Below are 22,170 nucleotides of genomic sequence, written 5' to 3'. Positions count from 1 at the left end.
GGGGCGCCGCCCCCACCGTGGACCAGGGCCCGGCAGCCGGGCGCCTCCCTGCCCTGCCCTGCCTCGCCCCGCGCTCACCGGTCCGCCAGCAGCCGCTGCTGGCGCCTCAGCATGTCCCGCAGCTCCGGGAGGCCGCGGCCGTGCAGGGCCCCGCTGCCGCCGGGCGGCGCCGACATACCGCGGGACGAAGCCGCATGTCACGGGGACAGCAACCCGAAGCCGGCTCCGCCGCACAGCTCCCGACTTCCGCCGCCCGCAGAGAGCGGCCATGTTTCCGGAAGCAACGGCAGCGCCGAGGGGCCACAGTTGTGCCAAGGCGCGAGGGCGGGGCAGGACTCTGCGGCAATTCGCCCCGCCCCCTCCCCACGGCTGCCGCTCGTGTCATAGCCCCCTCCTCACCGCCCGCAATTCCTGCTAATCTCTCCCCACTCCAGAGGTGCGAACAGCCCCCCGATCCTTCCTCTTAGGTCTGCTCTGAGCCCCGTGCCAACGCGTCTCTGGTGTTGCACAACTCCCCTTTTCTGGCACTCAATGAGTTCATTGCAGTTGCCTGGAGACCCGCTCCACCTGCAAAGTAGCTGTCACAGGATACAAAGCTCTAGCCAGCTGTAAAGTTAGTCCTCACAAATATGTACCTGTAGAGCTGGTTGCTATCAAGCTTTAATTTGTATGTGTGGCAGGGGCTCCCCTGTGGCCAGTGGTGCAACCCCCAAGCCTTGAGGATTGCAGCTTCCAGGATCCCCAAGCCGGAGGGCACAGGAAACCCATGGACCCAAGTGGGGCTCTAGGCCCCAGCTGTGCCTCATGCACCCTTGGGATGAGATACCCTGCAGCTGACAGGTCTCTGGGTCCCAGCTCTGACTCGCACAGCTGGGACCCAGAGCCCCATTGTGGGGTCTGTGGATCCTGGGTGCATGTGGCCTCTATGGCTGGAAGCCCCCTTAGCCCACTATCAGGCTGGCCTTACATCGCAATAAGGCACAATTGGATCTAGTGCATGATCTCACAGTCTCACTTCCTACCACACACACGCGGCATGGCAGGAAATGTGATTGTGCGGATCGCACATTAGACTCAGTCATGCCTTTACCTGAACTTGTAGAGGGGGCCTGAACAATAATGGGTATAGCACTAATGACAGTATCTTTCCACTATTTTGACTAACTTTTGCCTAGTTTGTTCTGTTTTTTTTAATAGATGTAAACTAGTAGCAAATTTAGTGCCTGTTATATTTATTTTTGCTTTGATCTGAAACGGAATAAAAAATTGCTAGCCTTCCCCACCCCCTGCCTGTTAGTAAAGCATTGAGTTTCTTTTTTAACTGGAGGAAAATGCGTTCAAAGTGATGATACACCACACCATCTGCACCCTGCTTTTTCAAAATCCTGGATCTACCCATGACAAGCAATAAACTGAATCTCATGAGGATAGGCCCAGATGGCTTCAGATGATACTACTATTACTGCCACCACCACTGCATCCACTCCCAAAGCTTAGCAACTACAGTACTGGAACAGGGTGCAGGTGCTTGCTTTGAGCCCCGTGCACCATGAATGACTTCTGTCGGTTTAGATCAAAACAGTCACCAACAAAGTGCAGTATGGGCAAAGCCGTGATTCTTTAAAGACAAACCCTGCTGCATGTCTTCAGCTCCTCATATGTAGTAGTAGGATAAGTGTGGCTCTGCTGTTTAGGGGTTAAATCAGGAGTGTCTGTTCACACTCGAGTCCGTGGCACATCACAGGGACCAGGTCCTTATATTTCCCTATATAAGCGGTGCTTGGCAGTACAAGGAGTAAAGCTGAGATGGGGTCAGGCCGGATGGTTGGATCTACTTTCCCTTATCCATCACAAATCTGGACATGGGAGGCTACTTCTAGGTCAAGGTTGCAGAGGTTAGAGCTGGTTGCCCTTTTGTGGCCTTGTAGTGCAGAGTGGAACCTTCCATATCATAAGTTGTGCAAAACTAGACATGTAAACAGTCATAAAAAAGTGGGGAAGAAACACAAAAGACCACAGATAGAAGAGAATATAGCCAAAGGACGAGCTGGGACATTAAGGGTCTTAGAGGTTGTTTCCATCTAGTAGAAACAATAATAAAGTCATTAGCTAAACAGCATGTCCCAGGCAGTAGAGTTGGGTCTTTTAAAGTCTATCTGAATTGTGGCTTCTTGGTCCAAGTAATAGCAAAGAGACACATTTCCCAGAGATTGTTAAAACAGTTGTTTCATGAACAGGATGAACTGAGGGCCCACCCCAGCGGGACAGAGGGAGGAAGCATGTTAAAATGGCTACTCACTCCTTTGTTTGCTCAGCTGGAAGGTGATTTGAAAAGCTGAGGGCCAGGGGAAATGAGATTAATCAAGTAGGCAGCTACCCATGAAAAAAATACCATGATCTGGGTGAGAAAAGCCAAGTTAAATGAGTTTGTGAGGGGTTCCAATCAGTCCTGTTGCCTGCACGGCTGCGGTGCACTCGGGGTGCACAGTGGTGCTGCTGGGAGGGGGGACTACAGTGAATTTTGAGGTGGCTCTAGCCTCCCCAACCTTCCCTCCCAGCTGCCTGCCTTAAGCGCAGCCGGGTTGTGCCTACCCCCACTGGGAAGAGCCTGGCACTGCCCCTACCCCCAACCTGCAGTGGCAGCCTACCCCACCCCACGCGCAAATCCAGGGGCCCACACCTACCATGCCCTCCTGGGGTGCATGCTATGGCAGGAGCTGCCACTCACCCCTCCCCATGCCCCCTGGATGAGCCACAGCTCTGTCCTGTGCCCTGCCCAAGCAGTGCTTGCCCCTGCCCCAGCACCAGCCCCAGCCCCACTCCCTCCCTCACTGTGGAGGCCTCCATCTGCCCTCCCCATGCCCCTTCCCTTCTCCCATAACAGACTTATCAGCCAGACCCAGCTGCTCTCTGTGCTGCTGGGCCGTGTTCCTGGCTACCTGCCTGCTGTGCTGAGACTGCGCGCATACGCACGCGCACGCGCGCGTGCGCACACACACACACACAGAGCATTTATCAGCCACATCAAACAAAAAAAATGCTAATTGCTGATACTCTCAATTTTCATCATATTGGTGCCAATCTGATATGGGACCAATGTATCAGTGCACCTCTACTCACACTGTATATGCCCCAGCAGAATACCGTGTTCTTGTATGGCTTAATACTTGCCACACTAAAAACCTTGACACTATATGTAGTGCCCTCAGATACATAACACTCTGCACAACTTACACACACACATGTACTTCTCGTAGTCTCAGGCATTAGACCAAGTGATAAGATAACAGACCCTAACATCATTACTGGCAATAGAAGCAAGAGATGACAAAAATCACCTGCTCCACCAACCGTTAGCTGAAGACCTGAATAGATGAAGGCGTAAAAGTCATAAACCATTTATACACGAAGCCCATAAACTCCTGGAAGAGATTGGGGATGCTGAACCCAACCTGTGGGTAGCAACGAAGGGGAAAGATCAGAACTGTTCCTACAGTGCTTTATCCCAACACCAAACCAGTCCTTCATTGGGCACAACCGTGACAGGGAAGCATAGGTCCAGCTGAACAGCCTGAAATCTGGATACAGGTGTTTCAAAACAACAGTTTTACAAGATGAACATCTTGGACAGTGCACTGTATGAACGTGGTATCCAACAAATAGTAAAAGGTTCTTTGGGTGAATGTGATATCTTTTATTAGACCAACTAAATAGTTGGAAAAAATTGTTTGTTGCAACCTTTTGGACACAAACACCCTTCTTCAGTCATCGGGGGAGTCTGCTGCTGTTTTGTGTTCTCCTGGATGGAATAGAAGCCAATATGCAAAATGCAGGTCTCTGAAAATGCAGATGTGTGGTAGTGAGGATTAGAGGCCATGGGAGACAATAGGTGCGAGACAGGTAGAGGTGGGGGAAGAAGGCGGGTAATGTTGACCTGGTGATATAACATAGCTGGTGAAATACAGAGAAGTTACCTGGGGTTATTGGATGGCAGGCCGGTTATAATGTGCGATAAATCCAATGTCTATATTTAGTCCATGGTTTTTTTGTGTCCAGTAGACTTATGAAGTTTGTAGGCTCATCAATGAAAGGAGTTTTGTAAATTCTATTTGAGGATTAGAACAGAGAGACTGGAGAGACAGCGGTTGTCTTGTGAGAATGTGCACCCAGAGATAATTGAGGATTTTTGCCTTTGATAGATTTTCAGCGTTCATTCATTGTGGTACACACCTGTTGTTCAGTTTCTCCTACATACATTTAGTGCACTGGATGAACTATATTACATTTCTGGAGTTGCAGATGTAAGATCCAGGAAAGGTGATGGTTCTGTTATGGGGTATAGTTATAGTGGAAGTGGTAGAGATGCCTTGGCAGATTTTACATTTCTTGTCTTGGCATGGTCTGGATCCATTCAAAGTACCTTTGGCCATAGGAAGTCTGCTTCTGGCAATGAGATTGGTGAGGTTCAGTGCTTGTTAAGGCTAGGATGGGTGGTTCTGGGAAGATCTCTTTAAGAATTGGGTAGTTTTCTAGTATGGGTTGCAATTGTTTGAACATTTTCTGTATATGTTCCAAGGAGGGATGGTAAGTTATAATGAATGGTGTGTGATTTGTGAGGATTTTCTTTTTGTACTGCAGCAATTCTCCACATGGTATCCAGGTGGCTCTTTCAAAAGTGCGATAGATCTTTCTGGAGAAGAGTCCTTGCTGAGTGAAAACTCTTTTGACATTTGTGAGGTGATGATCGTGGGTGTTCTCCTCACTGCAGATTTGGTGGTATTGGAGAGCTTGGCCATATATTACTGTTTTATTGGTGTGTTTGGGGCGATTGCTGGTTCCATGCAGGTATGCATGTTGGTCTGTGGGTTTCTTGTACATGGCAATTTATTTTACCATTCTAGATATTGATCACAGTGTCTAAAAAGGAACTGCTGGTGCTGGAGTATTCAAGAGAGAATCTTATGGAGGGATGATGATGATTGAATTTGTGATGGAAATCAATCAGATTGGAGGTTTTGGGTCCAAATGATGAAGATGTCAAGTATATATTTTGGGTATAGCATGTGTTTGATGGTGCAGTTCTTGAGGAATTCTTCTTTCCTTTCTCTCCACTGCCATGCATTTGTATTTTCACAGACCTGCATTTTGCATATTGGCTTCTATTTCATTCAGGACACAAAACTGCAGCAGACTCTACCCATGCCTGAAGAAGGGTGTTTGTGCCTAAAAGCTTGCAACAAACAATTTTTTCCAACTATTTAGTTGGTCTAATAAATGATACCACATGTACCCAAAAAAACTTGTCTGCCTATGTCCTTAGACCAACATGGCTACAACCAACACCCCTGAAACATGGAAGATATCAAATTTTGCCATTTGAAATAGCACAGCACTTAACAGAAACCTGCAGTCTTTACAAATGCCCAGACAGGGCAGATGGCATCCACATGGTGAGTAATAATACCAGATAGTGGGTCATAGATTTGGAAGTTGGTATCTAATGCCATATGAAAGATTTGTTTACTTGACTCCGAGGACTGGATCCTTAATCTTGTGCATTTGCTTTTATTCCATCTTTATGTTGTACAGCAGGGGTTTTCAGACTCTTTTAGTAAGTGTATGTCTGGTTGGCCAGATGCAGAGCTGGGGGGGGTGGGACACGCAGCCAGACATAGAACAGTGGTAGTGCAGGGTGGTGGTGGCGGCTGCCATGTGCAAGTCCCCCCACATCCAGCCAGCCAGGCGGTACCTGTTCAGCCCTCAGAGGGGCATCGCTGCCCTTACCCCACTCCAGCCCTTCTTCTGAGAGGCAGCGTCACGGGGTGGTGGCGCTCCACCCCTACCCACCTGCATACACGCCCTAGGGCCTTCCCAAGTACTCCTAGGGGTACGTGGATTCCTGGTTGACAATCCCTGTTGTACAGCATTTGAATTCTCAAAAACAGTCAGTGTTATACTGGATACTTTGCTTCTGCACTAAGGAGATACTTTTTCTTCTGTCCCTATGGTATTTTCTTGAACACTTCATTCAGCACCTATCTGAGCTCCTTTACAGAATTGGTCCCTTTGTTTTTTGATGTAGTAAACTTCACCATGCTCCTCACTTTGACCGCTCTCTCAGGGGAAGAGGGGTAGCTAATAAAAGCTGATAAATAGCAATAGGCTGTTCTCTGTCATATCTGAAGTCAAATGTAATTTATTCCTCAGTGGTTTTATGCCAGTTGCTATGCAATCCAGTATTGTGTGTATGGTAAATATCATAGAACCTACAAGAAAATGTAGGTAAGAGTGGCAGAGAAGAAAATCAGCTATTTTGGTTAAAAAAAATTAATGAAAAGGTGAAGAGGGAAAAAAAAAAAACATAGCGAAGAAGAAAAAAAGGAAAATTATTCTTTTTAATATTGGGGCGGGGCAAAGGGATAGAAGCCTGGACTTTGAAGTGGTTAGGTATTATACATCCTCCTCATCTGCGTTATTTGATAAAACCAGTCATTCTATTACAGTAGATACTTGTGTATTTGAATGTTTCATACTTGTAAAAGGTACTAAATGAAAGGGTTTTATTCACATAACAAAGTTAGTGTTGAGGGCATAGAGCAAAAAGACCACAGCAATGAAGGTATAACCCCCCCCCCAAAAAAAACAAACCAAAAACTAAAAGTGAAATTTCATTTGGATTTTTGGAAAGCAAAAACATTTTTTCTCCATAAACTATTTTTCTGTTTCTGTCTTCTAAAAGATAACACTGTTTAGTAAATAACAGGTTAAGTGGCAATCTGAGCACATCCCTTATTTAGACAGTAACATTAACATTCTTGGATATTTTAGTATCTACCAAACCTTTAAGAAGATTCCCAGTATTGTATTACAAAATGTGAGGTTTTTGGCAATATCCTTGTGGGAACATATTACTATTTTAAAAATAAATGTATTAACTCACCTTGCAATATTTATCTATTACATAACCTACCAGTTCTATTTTGATAAAATCAACAGACTGTTTAATAGGATTCTGAAGGGAAAGCCCTGATCTTTGATTTTAAAAAAAAGATGCAACTACTAGTTGAAACAGGCTTGGGGGATGGAAGCTGCCTTTGATAATAGCACAGTGCCTTCCAAGTGAGCCCAACTATTCTAGATGATCGATATAACTGCTAACTCTCCTGCATGGATGGAAACTGAACAGGCACTTATGGGTGGTAGCAACAGGAGTGGTGGCAGCAACTCCAACTCTGGCCACAGTCAGGCAATGGTGGTGGCTCTGACCCCAGCCCTGATACTGGGAAGGCAGCAGTGGTGGCAGTAGCTCAGGCTCTGCTTCTGGCCACCACAGGCAACAGCTACAGCAGTGGCTGCCACCTGCCCCGAGGCTGGTACGGGAATCCAGGACAAGCCTTTTTTTTCCTCCCCATGTTGAATGAGGGGGAAAAAATGCCCTTGTCTTGGATTTGAATAAATACAGTACTAATTTTAGCTTTGAAACTTGCTTCTCTTCCCCATTCTGTGGCATCACTCTATGAATATGTAATATCATATAACAGACCTGATGCAAATAATTTAAGACTCAAGTGGAATCAAGACTTGGGTATCTAGATGACAGAATCACAGTGGAAATCCAAAGTTCAGAATATTCAGATTTCTACAATTCATTTTAGAATTGTACAGCAAAAGATAATTTTCATCTTCACTGGGCTCCCCCTAAACTTAAAAAAAAGTACATATTGTGCCAGCACATATGTGGTGGAGATGTAATGGATTGGAAGCCTTACATGGTTACATATTTTGGTCATACCCTATTATCAGTCCTGGTACAATGAAATAGAACAACCAGCATCCACGGAGAAAAAACAAGCAGACATAACTGCTTTGAGAAGTTTAATATAGGTTGGAAAGATTTTTTAGAATATTCTGGCAATTATTACCCTTTGCACACTTCTCTTCTATCCCTCCTTCTCCCCACCTCCACTTTTTGCCTTTCCTGTTTATTATTTGTCATGGCCATGTATGTAGTTTAGGTCACACTGTCACCAATACAGATTGCGGTTCTGATTTGTTACAATTTTAAAAAATAATTGGGATTTTTTTTTTCTTCAAGAATTCCCGATAAAATTGATTTTTGCTGGGGGGAAAAATGGAGATAAAAAATATATGAGTGGTGGGGAAAAAAAAAAAATGGTTTTCACATACTTTCTTAACCATTCCCAAATAGAAAACAGAAGAGAGAGAAAGATTGAGATAGTCCCAGGTTCAGACACCAATATAAAAACACCACTTTGAGCTAAACTAAAATAGGTAAAGGGGGAAAACTCAAAACCTAGAAACAAAAACAAACAAACAAAAAGAAAACAAAGTGTTTTTTTCTTCTAAAATACCAGAGTGAAACATGATTTTCAGTTAGATGTTAAATGAATATTTTCATTCCATTTGGAGAAATTGAAGAAAACCTCAAATTTGTCAGTAGGGTGCAGGTGCAGTTTTATAATAGAATTGTTTTATTTTTCTTAAAGAAAGAAAAAAAGAGAAAAAGCTGTAATCAGTCACTCAGATCCTTAAACCTATAGCTTTATCCTAATACACTTGGGGAATAATTATGATTAAATATCATTCGTTGCCACTTCTGCCTTTACAGAGCAGGGACTCAAAGGCTTGTAAGTATTGCATAATTTGAGTACTTGCTCTTAATTATTTTTTTCTTCATCATCTGCTATAAAGCTCTTTTCCTCTGATCATTTTCATATTTACCATGTTTTATTTAACACCACTTTTTTATTATCTTCTTGTCCTATAATTTCACCAGTGGGCTAATGTTTGGGGTGAGGGCATGACCCAGCAATGCACTTAAACATACATGTTTACTACCCAGATGCAAAAATTGCTTTGTAGAACAGTGATGGGAATTATTTATATTCTTAAAATTAGATGTGTGCAGTAGAGACCCGAGTAGTTCACATCTCTGCTTCTGTGTGTCCCTGCAGTCATGGAAGAGCCCCCTGCATAAGCTTGCAGGCTTATAAAAAAGCCACATACTATGCCAGCTTGTATACTCCATTCTATCCACTTCACCCATCCACCCATAACAACTTCAAAATAGGTTTTAAAACAGCTGTTCCCAAACTGTGGGTCCCCATCCCAAATGGTGACATGGGAATGAGGGGCCATGCTGAGGAAGAGTTTGGGGAGCACCCTTTTAAAATATTAGGAACCAAAAAACTCAGCAATATGAACACCAGAGAATTAATGAAAGTTTTAAAGCAATAAACACTTCTGATACTAATATTTTATCCAGCTCTTCTCCCACAACCAAGTCCAAGGCACACCAAAAGGCACTGGAAATACACATATGTAAAAGCATTAAGTTAAGCAATTAACCTTTGCTTTCCTAAGTTGAGTATTATTGTAAACTCAAAACAATGTTGATCATCATAGGAACTTACCAAATTCATGATTTCACAGAAACTACAAATTTGGTAGGTCCCTCACAAAAAAGTGTGGGGACCATGATAAAGCAAGAAAATGGCAGAGGGATAGTTGGGGGCAGGGAAGGGGGGAAAAGGCAGCTCTAAACAGAAGAGAGTAGGAAGCCCTGACATCCTGGGGCATGGGGGGGGGGAAGGGGAGAGATTGGTTGAGGGGCCCCAAAGTCCCAGCTCTCCCCAGAGATAGACAGATGGCCACCTGTCAATCTATGGGGAGGGGCAGGACTTCTGGGGCTCCTCAGCCAGAGGCATGGGGTGGTGGGGGGCATATATATATGGCTAGTGTTGGTTAGTCCTTGGTTCTAATCTTTCTTCTTGCTTCAACTAAGTGAGACTCCTTAACTGTATGTAAAGGTGGTTTTCTTAAGATAAATTCTGATTGATAATGCAATTTTAGTTATGAAAACTAGTTATGAGATGTGGTATAATTCTACTGAAGTCACTGGATCATGATCCCCGATATATTTGGACATGTGTCTACAGCTAGCTCTGGTTTAAATAGTAGAATGGTTTTTAGACCGTAGCTGGTTTTCAAAACAGGCTGTTTGAGGGACAAAAGATAAAAGGTGCACTATTCTTGTTTATCCAAAATAAACCAATGGTTCTACCTTTCCTATCCTGCCCCCGAGTGATCTTCAACTTTTTTTGTTATTTGGCTCCAGAACAGTCTTAACAAGGGAGTGTCTTCCTGGTTCTCAAGAGAGTATCTGCCAAAGGAAACACTGAGAAGAAAGTTGAAGAGTCAGACAAATCACTTCCAAATTCATATGTTTTGACCCTACAAAAATTCATAGGATTAAGCTGTCTCTATGATTTTTAGAGTAAATTCATCTTAAAGCAGAACAACAACATTCATTAGAAAACATGTGCTTAATATTTATTACAGCTTATTTCTTCCAAATCCTACATACAATATATAATAAAATATACAATGGAACCTTATTCTTTATACACCATATTATGCGAGTTACATCCCAAATTCAAGGTTAAATACAGAGTTAACATTCTGGAATTAAATTACAGAAGAACATGAGCTTTAGACACTTATCACGACAGTGTAAAATTACACATAATTTATTCTTTAAATACACCATGCATTTTATGTGACCTAACTCTGTGGTTCCTGCTGACTAATCCAGAACAACGAAACTCATTAAATCTAAAGTTGACAAAAGTTATACTAAATTGCAAAAACATTTTTACACTTTGACTAAATGGAGGAATGCTAAATTTACACAAGCTGAGGATTCAGTCCTAAACTTTTCAACAAGGCATGATACATTGTATTTTATAAGTGTATTTTCTCTCTCCTTATCCTACTTCCATACATCCCCAAGCCAAGACCAAACAGTAGACACATAGCTACAAAATTAAATTATAAAAAACACTCTTGTCTCTATCAGTGATTTTTTGGCAATGTATCACCAATCAGGATTTTTTAACTAAGGAATAGTTTTTTTTCAGTCTTCCTCTGAAATGAAACCCAGGTGTCATCATACTCTATAAGATAATTTACTATTTATTTACTTTCTACAGGAAAGAATCAAATTCCACTTACTATTTTGCAGTTTTAGTGGTTTGTCAGCTTCAGAGGATAAACTTTTTCTACGCTCAGAATTAATGAGACTTGCACAGCCTTTCCTCAAGAGGTTCTTTTGAGCCTTTTGAAAGCATGTTCAATTTCCTTTTGAAATCCATATTAAAATACTCTTCCAGTCCCCCTCACTGTCCCTATTCACATGCTATTTGCCACACAAAACTTGTAATATTTGCTCATTGTTTCTGAACCCTAGCCTGTGTAACTGCATTGGCTCCAGTTGTATTTATATTAAAATAATTAAAGTTTAAGGTTAACTTGTTGTTATAATGGTGCCCTTTTCCCTCATCTTTTAACCTGCACTTCATACAAACACCTGAAAGTCCAGTGTTAGTTTCCATTATTATAAACCAACCTCATTACAGGATCAACACAAATTCCTCGAGGCCTAGTGATGCCATCTTGACATCTAAGATGGTAAGAGGTACTCATTATAATGAAACGTAGCTGCATACTCAAGACAGGCACCAGAATCAAGAGGGGGGAATCAATCCTAAAATCTTTCAGCTCAGGAGAATGAGCTATTAAGTAATCTGAAGTTACAGATACATAGCACTAGAGGGAGTCATGATAACATGCACTAGGCCAGCATGTCATATTTGCATTGGGTAAGCAAAGTCATTCCCTATAATCTTTGTAGTAGTTTGTATATTTTAATATTCTACCAATAATTTACCTTCAACAAATTCTAACTTATAATTCTGACAAGCTTCAAACCATCTGGGAATTATTAGGTTATAGTCCAGTTACATTTTCAGGATGACGCATCTAAAACATCAGCACTTCATTCATGGAATTCTCCACTTAAAGTAAAAACCACAACTTCCCTTACTCTGTTTGTTTTGAAGATGTGCAACCATATAACATTTGGTCACATTTACCCTCATTCTGAGTTTAAAAGCAATGCCTCATTTCAGGGGCCTGTAGAAAGCAACCTCTTTTAAAGAGTATAATCCCCTGTATTCAGGGTAGCTGCCCTTTGGTGCTTTTCCAAAGGAGAGATTCTGTGTCTCTTCACTAAGAGAAACAGTTTTAAGATGGGTTTTGGTGTTACCCTTACTATCTAACATGACCCAGCACATCAACTGGGGCAGCACTTCACCTTTTTACTCTAAGCAGAGTTTTAAAAATCTTCCCTTGCACCTGGATGACTGTCTGACGTATGTAGACCCATTTATTAAATAGGTTAAATTTTATAATAATTTGTCCCTCAATCCCAAAAATCAGATTTTCCTTTCAAAGGAAGTAACATTTATTCAGCAAAGTTTAAGTTTTGGGTTTTCCTTGGGGTTTTTTTTTTTGCTTTTTAAAGAATGAAATAACAAATTCTATAACAATGGAAATTATAATCAAATACGGAGATATTAAATTGTGTTTGAATTAACTCATGTCTTTGCTTTTTGGACTGAAAAATATTCTTTGAATTTTGCAGGTAACAGAATAGATAGGATCGGGCTTTACTTTTCAGAAACTAAGAACAAACTTTTGTAATGGCTTAGGAGTCAAAGTCCAGGTAAATGAGAGAAAAAAATTATACTGAGGTGTAACACAGCACATAGGATCAGGCAGGATTGGGTCCTGATTTATATTCTATTCCCCTGCTTTGGTTGCAAGAACCTTAATTGTGTAAAGTAAAGCATTTCAAAGTTGCTATATCAACTCAGGCACTTGTGAAACTGTCTTCTGAAACACTCTTATTTCCCAGTTAAATAGTGTAGCTTCAGGATAAATAAAAATAAGCGTTGTTAAACAAACATTCAAAAATGTAAAATGCCGTAAGAGTAAGCAAGGGGTTTCTGAGGGGTAGACCATTGATTATTTCAATAAGAACACTAATTACTAACTATATTCCTGCCATAGGTGCTGATTATAAAAAGCATTGTAAAGGTTGAGGGAAACATTCATTTTGTGAAGTTTTAAGGTACAACTAGCATCTTCTGGTTGTAAAATTAATTGTTCAACAAACATTACCACAATGATACGTACCTCAATACAAAATACTTTTTAAAAAACAAATGCAGCACTAGCTGTTTTGTAAAATTATGTCTTTACTCCTTTTAATAGAGCTATAAGAAGGCATCATTTGGAACTAAAAGTGTAATGTTTTCTTATGAAGTTACAAATAAAACATGAAAAATATCCAGGTATTCACAAGTAGATGCAATTGTTTCTGCCAGTACACTGAAGTTGGGCATGTGACAATAAATCTTTCCAAAGAAACAGTAATTGGGATCAAAACCCTACAACAGGTAAGAGAATAAACCTGCAACTGCTGCCCATGGAAAGCAAATCTTTGTTGTTACAGTTCATTCCCCCTTCTGGGGCAAAATGGACTAAGAATGACCCATGATAGGGCCTTCACTACAAGATTTGCTACTGATCCTATATTTAGTTGTGAATGTGTTGGTTACAACTCAAGGTAGCATCAATTAAGGTCTTAATCCAGCAAAGCACTGAGGCAGCCTGAATGCTTACTATTCTGAGTAGTAAGCAACACATTCACTAGCAAGTATTTGCAGATCACATTCTTTAAAGGTTACCAGTATTATGAGGCTACCTCACCATAAGCTGTCTTCAAAAGAATGTTAATACCAGTACACCCTGGCTGGGTGAATAGAGCTCTTTAACAGGTAGTCCTCTCACTGATGAAAGTGATAGCATTCGAATTGATGCCCTTTCCCAAAACAATTATAGATTCTACACCTAATTATTTTAGAGTGAAAATAAAATAATAAATTAAAGCTTCATTTTACAAACAGAATTGCAATACACCATCAGAAAAACTGTACAACTTCATAAATAGTCTCATCTAAAAAGTACTTGAAATAACAGATACTGCACTACATAGCTTCTTAAGAAGCAATACAGACTGGTAGCTCATTCAGTCCCCTTCACATATACCCTCATGCAAAAAGCTAGTGTCAGTAGCAACTTCAGCTATGAAGTTGTTGTTCTTCTCTAGGGCTGATTAGATTCATTCTTTTCAGACTGCAAGCTTCAGATATTTACTCCTTTGTAAGAAATACATTCACTAGTATGGTTAAAATGTACTGTTCTTCACTGTATGCTCCAAGACTCTCTTGAATGGAGTGTACATCCTCACAGGCCTTGAAATTTCAGGAAAACTTCTTCTGCTGATGCCTGTGCTATTAAGACATGAGAAAAAGCAGAGGTTTTTCTGTCAATTCTCCAGGATCAATGCATTTGTTTGAGGTACACATTCAGTCAGTAGGAGAGTGAACTTCACTGCAAAGAACTCTTATTTTGGAGGTTATTATTAATACTAGCACTGAAAACTCATGCAGTGAATCTATTTTTAACCTACAGCATGCATCTGATACCCTTCAAAAACCTTATCAAAGCATCCTTCAGAGTATTTAAAAATCTCATGTCATATGCTTGCAAGCTTGGGAAATGAGCATCAGCAGAGGTCTTGTAGTAGAATAGCAAGCAATACAGCTGTTACTGTTGTGGAAGGGGAGCATTCTTACTAACTGTAAAATGTAGTTTCACAAAATGTAACCTGAACAGATGTCAAAGATAAATCTCAAAAACAAGAAATCGGAGAGCTACAGAAAGTCTGCTTTCAGATTCAAAGAGGCACAAAGATATCACAAAAAAGGGTCACCAGCCATGGTGAGTATCATCTTTGAAACTTCATAACATAACCTGTGCCAGTCAAATGTGCTCCAGGCCAAAGCAAATAATTATTTGGTTTATTTTAAAATATTAAGAAGTCCCATAGTTATACGACATAATGGTTTACTGAATCATTTGCATTCTTCTAAGTTCTAGCTAAAGGATCTGCATAGCAGAAGATTAGTTCACCTCTGCCTGTTAAAAATTCAACCAGCTCTGTGGCTCTGTTACACATGGACAATATTACCTTTCACTTTTTACTATATAGCTAGGAGCAATTTGCATCTCCCCAGACCCTCAATGCAAATACATAGCCCTGGTTACAGTACAACTAACCTGACTCTGCGGTAGCACCTCTAGGCAAGATTCCAAGAGTGTAAGTCTGTATTCCTGAAGGCCTCTGGGCCACCTGTTACCTCAGTGCACAGGACACAGGTAAATGAAGAATGGTAACACTTACCCACTGGCTACTCTACCGCTTTGAGTCAGGGGGCATGTATAAGAATTGCCGCAGTCTTAATGTGGGCTGTAGCAGTTACAGAACTCTACTGCTGCTACTCAGCCTTCGGGAGGCCGCTCTTAACACAAAAACAATGCTCAGAGCCTGTATTAGTCGGTTTTTGGACAGAATTTGGCTACCAGTGCACACATGGCATAAAAAATATGTACTATAATTATAATGGATTTCAGAGGCGCTTTGACACCACACAATAGTCAAAAGTAACAAAAGATATTTCCTATATTAGCTACCCAATGCTCATACAGGAAACGTGGCAACTTCATGTTTTATAAAACATGGAGTTAATTTGACCATTGGACCAACTGAATTCTAATGCTGCCTCACACACCAGAGTACTTAAATCACCCCTGGGAAGGTCCTGTTGCATTGTCAGCACCAGTTTTAATAAACTTTCCCTTTGACATCACAAGACATGCTTTTATGTTTGTGTAACTGGGAAATCTTAGTCTGGAGTGGACTCTGCTTAATTCACTTTTTTCTTCTTTTTGCACTTGCATACTCCAGCAGTTTGCAATGTCCCATCATTTTGCCAAAAGAGATGTGCACTGTGGCTATCAGAAATGTAGTCAAAGGGAAATATTATTTCCATTCTGTATGCTATAAAGAAATAGACAACCAAATAAAAAAATACTTGACTATTAGGCTGCAGATGCCTTCTTAAGCAATTATGTTTTATAACCTATTGTCAAAACTCTACCAGTACTTCTAATAAGCAGCTTATCAGATTAAACTAAACTTCTGCAGAAAACCCTTTAAGGTAAAGTTGGTAGAATACCCAATACCTCAGTGGAAAATCACATCCTACTCCAGTCTCTCTGGTTTCCACATTAGTCTTTTGCTGAGTTTCCATTAAATAGTCCAACTTGTCTTGTAATTCTTTGTTCTGGAAAACAGGGATTTGCAAATTATCTCTTTAAGATAAATTCTACATTCCTAATTAAACATGAAATTGAGCAGTAGGCTTTCTTCATCAGTTAATAATTTCAAGAATCCTATTTAAAATACTAGAAATTTCCTTAATTCTGAACAATAAAATTGACTAAAAATATAAAAATCAATCTACAGCCTAGATTTGGAATCCTAGATTTTTTTTCACTGCATCTATAATATTGGTAAATAACTGTTTGTTACAGAAGTTCAAGGTGTGAACATGAAGACTATTTATTACATGCATTCATAAAATTATGTCATAACTATATCTCTACATTACAGCAGCAACTATGCTCAGCAGATATACATAAAGAAAACAGCAGATAACATTGGTGCTAACAGTTCTTCTAAAAACATATCAAAATAATTTTAGCCTCTAAAAGTCTAGTGCTGTAGCTGCTTCCTTTTCCAAACCCAAGAAAGACTGCTTTGCATTCAAAAGCTTGTCTAACTATCTGAACCATGAAGCTGGTCCAGTAAAAGATATCAACCAAAACATCCTTCCCTTGCCTACTGCAAGTTCAGGCACTTACCTCACATTCTAAGAAAGAGATTCTTTCTAAGAGCTGTACTATAAACAATTCCTTTTCCTGAACCTTCTTTCTTAGCATTTCAATCTGTGAAGAAAAAAAAAATATTCAGGTAAAGAAGCAAAACTAGAACACGCTAGATTTCAACGCAGGTAGCACCGTATATTCTTGTATTTAAAATTATTCACTGATTTATACCAAGATTACATGCACACATGAACATGGTTTATAGCAAAATCATATACATGTACTAACATGGCTTCTAAGAATTCATTTTTTTGGAATAGGAAATGTAAACTCAAGTAACAGCTAGCTAACGCATCAATATGTAACAAAGCTGAAGGAACTTTGATTGTATGAATTTTGATTCTACCCAAATCTCTGACATAACTCAGTTACTTAGTCTCTTCAGTTTCCATCCCAATTTGCTACTTGGCACAGCATGCAAATTAAAATATTTCTACATGAAAAACCTTTACATTTCATACTGGGTCAAGTAGCAGAGGTCATTACCAACAATTGCTTGTCATAACATAAAAGTAAAAAGGTTAGTCAGTCATACAGCTGACAATTTATTTCATTATTTTCCTGTGCTCTGTAGGGAATAATATTTATAATAACTTGAGTATTTTAAGCCAATATTAATATCTTCAGATTTTTCCCTACATTAGGGCAACTTTGCATAAATCCACGTGTGCAAAAGTTGTCTTAAAGCTGGTTACAGAAAAATCTTCCCTGGGTACTGGGATCAGACATGTCAGACAGCCTTATACAATAACAGTGATCTGCTGGCTAGGGTATGGCCACAGAAAAGGCAAGATCAGGATTTCAGTGCTCCCTGGTTGCCATTCTCATGGTACAGCAGACTGATTTAGTGCAAAGTAGCCCCTGAAATCCACCACTGCCTCCTCTTCGTATCCCCCTGCATATCCATCATTCTTCTTCCTACCCCTGTAGGGGCACATAACAGCTTTATAACAACGAAAGGACAAAAGTACTTTGTTCCAAAATTAGAGCATATTGTGGAGGTTGATAAAACTAGCATAATACCTTTAGAATCGGGTGAGAGGGGGACTGAGAAGATTAGTGAAGAAATGAGCACTGAGGGCTCTAGAGCAGCATAGGTGTTGGGAGATCATTTCAAATATGAGAATCGGCATGAAAACATACAGAACCCGGGATGGGCAAAAGCAAGTTGTTTCCATCTACATTACAGAATCTATACTGTTCAGGAGCAGATTCAAATTAAATTGTGGTACTATAGCAGACCTGACAGACTTAAAACAGGGATTCTCACCCTTTTTAAACTTGAGGCACCCTTTAGAAAATGCAAACTCTTAGTTATCACTTTTTTATTCTTCTGTTGCATAGAACTCAAAGTCCACAAAGGTCAAAATGTTTTTAACACAACAGATTCCTGTTTGAAAACTGTGGGGTGATCTTGTAAATCATGTTTGCATTCCTAACAGTGCTAACATTGTGTGGTACCCCACAGCATCTTTGAAAGGATCTTAAGGCACCCCAGGGTGCCACAATACCCCAGGTTGAGAATCAGTACCTTAACAACAAATCGGTGCCTTTAGCCATGTCCTCTACAACATGGCTAAAATGTTGTAACTGGTCTGGAATAGACGTTATTAGTTTCTAATAACTTAAAGCATAGCTTAAAGCAGAGGAATCTGAAGGGTGCCTAGAGAGCAACAGAAATCAACGTTTTCAGTATTTACTGTGCACAGGAAGCAAGTGATACTTGAACACTTTCCATAAGCTGCTACAATCTAAAAATAAAATCACAACTGCTCTACTCAAAAGTATACCCTTTGTATATGAATTACTCCTTTGCCCCAGATTAACATGTTCAGATTTTTGAAATGCTTAACTTTCAGGCCTAAACAATGGTTTTTATATAAGTGAATTGATTGTTTCAAAATTTCAATACAAAATAAATTAAGCAATGGTCCTTTATAGCAGGGGTGGCCAGAGTTACTCATCCTGGGAGCCACATCTGGTCCTCCACTGAAGGTCAAGAGCTGCAGAGCTCTGCCTACTTCTCCAGTTTAATGTTTAGGAGCTGGGAGCTGGCCACAGGATTGAGCTCCTGCCACTGCGGCACCAAACCACTCTGGCTTTCCTCGTGGGGAGCGTGCCCTGGCGTAAGCAACACAGATGCAGCCTTAGCCCTGGGAGCCCGGCGCCTGAGCCAGCAGTCCCAAAGCAGAGAAGTGGGTGGGGCTTCAGCTCTGGAGAGCTGCAAGTACCGTGCTGGCAAGCCTCATATTGCTTTACAGCATTTGCAAGCTAAGTATTGCATTTACACAGTTGTATACAACAGTGCATAAAGTTAACCTGTTATTAGTACTTTACCTTATCCCTTAAAGAACAAAAATGACATCGCTTAGCTTTTCCTAGTCATTAATCATATTGAAATAATTTTTCAAATTTAGTTTCAAGCTAATTTAATTGCTTTTTCTAAAGGGTTTAGTATTCCCAAAGCACGCAGGTGAAAGGAGGCTGACAAGCTTTACACTGCTAGAACCACCAAGTTATTAAACCTGAAATATTTTTTAAATCCAGTATTTTCATTTATTTTGTACACATTTCCAATTTTTTCAACATGAGCAAAACTCAGTTTCCAATTGCCTCCATTTAATCTTTCATTAAATGTCTTCAAAAATTAACCTTTAAAATTTTATTCAAAGAGTTTCTTAACCCCCGCCCCCACACATTATTCATCTAATTCTCTGGCATATCTGAAGGTAATGATAAATAAAAATAAAATCTCAATAAAAGATGAAGTTAAAGAATCTGAAAATGTTCAAGTAAAACATTAAAAACAGTATCCATCAATATCACAAAAAAATCTACAGTAAACCAGCATGAAATAAGTGCAGAAAAACAAAATATCAGTCTGAAGTGAAAGAGTTGGAAAAAATTAAAATGAAATGCACAAGAATCAAAAAAAGAAATAAAAGCATAAGATTTGTGAAGACAGCAATAAAAAAGATACAACCCTCAACTGTATTTATCTTAATAAAAGTGCTGTGCCCAATTTGTATTTTTAATAATTTATTTTGAATTAATGTTTCATTTGACAAGGTGCCAAGCCAGTTGGCCTTTTTCCAGTAAGTTTCACACAGTATGTTTGAGCTAAACAGTAATGAGTAATAATACACTGCAGTGAAAAATGCTGCAATTTTGCATTTCTGTTAAATTAACAGGGATGTTTTTCAATTTGGGCTTTTGCTCTTTTTCTTCCTGTATAAATAGATCCTTTCTGGTTAAAATAGAAAATCATTAATTCAGTCTTTAGTGACAGTCCCAAGTGATCATTTTAAATTTCATATTTTCATAGTAAAAGTAACTTTTGTAGTATGTACCGAAGCTTGACAGTTACTGATTTTAGTACTTCATTCCTGCTGTGTTTAATAGTCTTACTATAATTAAGTACTAGCCAGTGTTTTTCTTAAAAAGTGGTTCAAACTTCCCCGTTTTGAAAAGTGAATACTTAAAGATACAATATTCTTTTAGGTATTTTGTATTAATATTCTGTTCTCCTGCCATGCAGAGAAGGAAATCACTTCAGAAAAAATCTGTATGCATAGGGAGAGCAGAAGCTTGAAACTAAGTACAGCTGTGCAAAATCAAAAGAAAGTTTAGTTCTTACAGGAGCCAATCTTATTACTGGAGATATTATACCATACCCTTAGTCCCCATTCTGATTTTTAAATTAATTTGCAAATCCAAGATGGTTTTATTTGTATTAGCTTTCTTATTATACATGCTTTTCAAGAGCCAAAGGTCTTACCTTTGCCTTTCATAACAGCTTAAATTGATTAGATTACATAGGGCGAATATAATTCAAAGACTTGATATATCAAGGGTAGGAATTATTTCAGCTGGAGGGCCACTTAACAAGTTTTGGTGAGCTGTTGAAGGCTGCACATACAAAAATCTTTCAGAAGATACCATTTTAACAAGTTACAGATAAAAAATGAATCGTATACTAAGAATCAAACATCTGCTTTAACATATTTTAATTTCATTACAAAAAATAAATTTTGTCCCGATTTTTTTTTTGAGTAATGTATAGAGACAATTGTATAATAGCTCAAATTAAAGCCTTACTTTTGTATATTCCATGTCAGGTGGGGGAGGGGGGTACATGCAGGGTGTGGATGTGCACGTGTGTGTGGGAGACTGCCGACACACGAGGTCCCAGGAACTGCCTGGGGGTACAAGGAGGGCAGGACAGGGGGATACATGGAGCAGAGCTTGCCTGGGGAGTGCAGGTGTAGTTTGCCCCCCTGCCCCATCCAGCCCACAGCATTCCACATGGGGCCGAGTCCCACCTGTTTCCATCTCAGGAAGCCTGTACTATGCTCCTGGCCCCACCCAGTACGCAGAGCTTCCCAGCAGCTGCTCCAGGTGAGGCTGCAGCCATTCAGGTACTGGCAGAAGGCAGTCAGGAGCTGGAGCTAGAGCTCCATGCACTGGGACAGGAGCCACCTGGCTGCAGCATCTGCTGCCTGGCATGCATCCCCCTGGCTTCCCTGTGTTACCTGCTGACCAGAGTGGTGCAGCAGGGGCAGGACGAGGAGTCGTCGCTGGAGGCAGGGAAGCTGAGCAGTACCTGGGTGGCTGCAGTAACACGTTTTCCTGGGAAGCTGTATGCACTGGCCACAATGGAGCTGTCTAGTGGGCGCAGGGTGGCTGTGGGTGGAAAAGCAGCTCAAGCTGCCCAGGCAAGAATGGGCAAGGCTCAGGCTCAAGTAGAGCACTGTGGGAGCAGCCACAGGTGAGATGCAATCAATTGGTGAGTGCCCACTTATATGCTGCATCCAATCAGTTGCCAGGCCAGACCTGGCCCACAGGCTATATTTTGCCAACCCCTGTTTTAGATCATAAAAGTTCAGATTGAACAAAGAAGCTAGTTATATTTGCCATTGTCAAGTACAAAGAAATACAGCTACTGTAATTAAACCAGAACTCATACACCAAGTTTAGATCTATTCTCATCTACTCAAATTAGAGGTGTACCTATACATCGGTCCTATCATATCAGCACCAATAAAGGGAAAATTGACATTAGCATCAATCACCTTTTTTTGGCTGATGTGGCCAATAATGTTGCTGATAAATGCTGTAGGCATATACACAGCTGCAGCATGCACTCAGCCAGGAGTGCAGCCTGGCAGCTTAATTAACAATGTTCAACCAGTGAGTCTCTGACGGGGTCGAGGAATGGGGGCAGATCAAAGTCCCTGCGGTGAGGGAGGAAGTGGAGCTGGAGCAGGCACTGCCCATCAGGGTGGGGGACAGAGCTGCAGCTCATCCGAGGAACAGCAGAGGGAGTGGCAGGTCCTGCCGCTGCGTGCACCCTCAGGGGAAGCATGGGGATGTGTCCCTGGATCCGTGTGCAGGTTGAAGGTGGGCTGCCGCTGCAGGCTGGAGCCAGAGGCTGCACCGGGCTCTCCCCAG

At 40.8% G+C, this 22,170-nt stretch overlaps 1 protein-coding gene across 1 annotated transcript in view; it reads right to left on the bottom strand.

Annotated features, from left to right (window-relative positions):
- Positions 1-22,170, bottom strand: part of LOC109288320 (myocardial zonula adherens protein-like) — a 114,671-nt gene that overhangs the window by 6,107 nt on the left and 86,394 nt on the right. The window contains exons 11-12 of the mRNA XM_019503828.1: positions 16,696-16,779; positions 16,015-16,115 (exon numbers count right to left, since the gene is read on the bottom strand). Of these exons, the coding sequence (XP_019359373.1) occupies positions 16,015-16,115; positions 16,696-16,779 (185 nt within the window). The remainder of the gene's footprint in view (positions 1-16,014; positions 16,116-16,695; positions 16,780-22,170) is intronic.

Source organism: Gavialis gangeticus, unplaced genomic scaffold (assembly GCF_001723915.1).
Source record: "Gavialis gangeticus isolate Ggan-Ray unplaced genomic scaffold, GavGan_comp1, whole genome shotgun sequence".
NCBI classification, from domain to species: Eukaryota; Metazoa; Chordata; order Crocodylia; family Gavialidae; genus Gavialis; species Gavialis gangeticus.
This window is presented reverse-complemented; position numbering and strand designations above follow the sequence as displayed.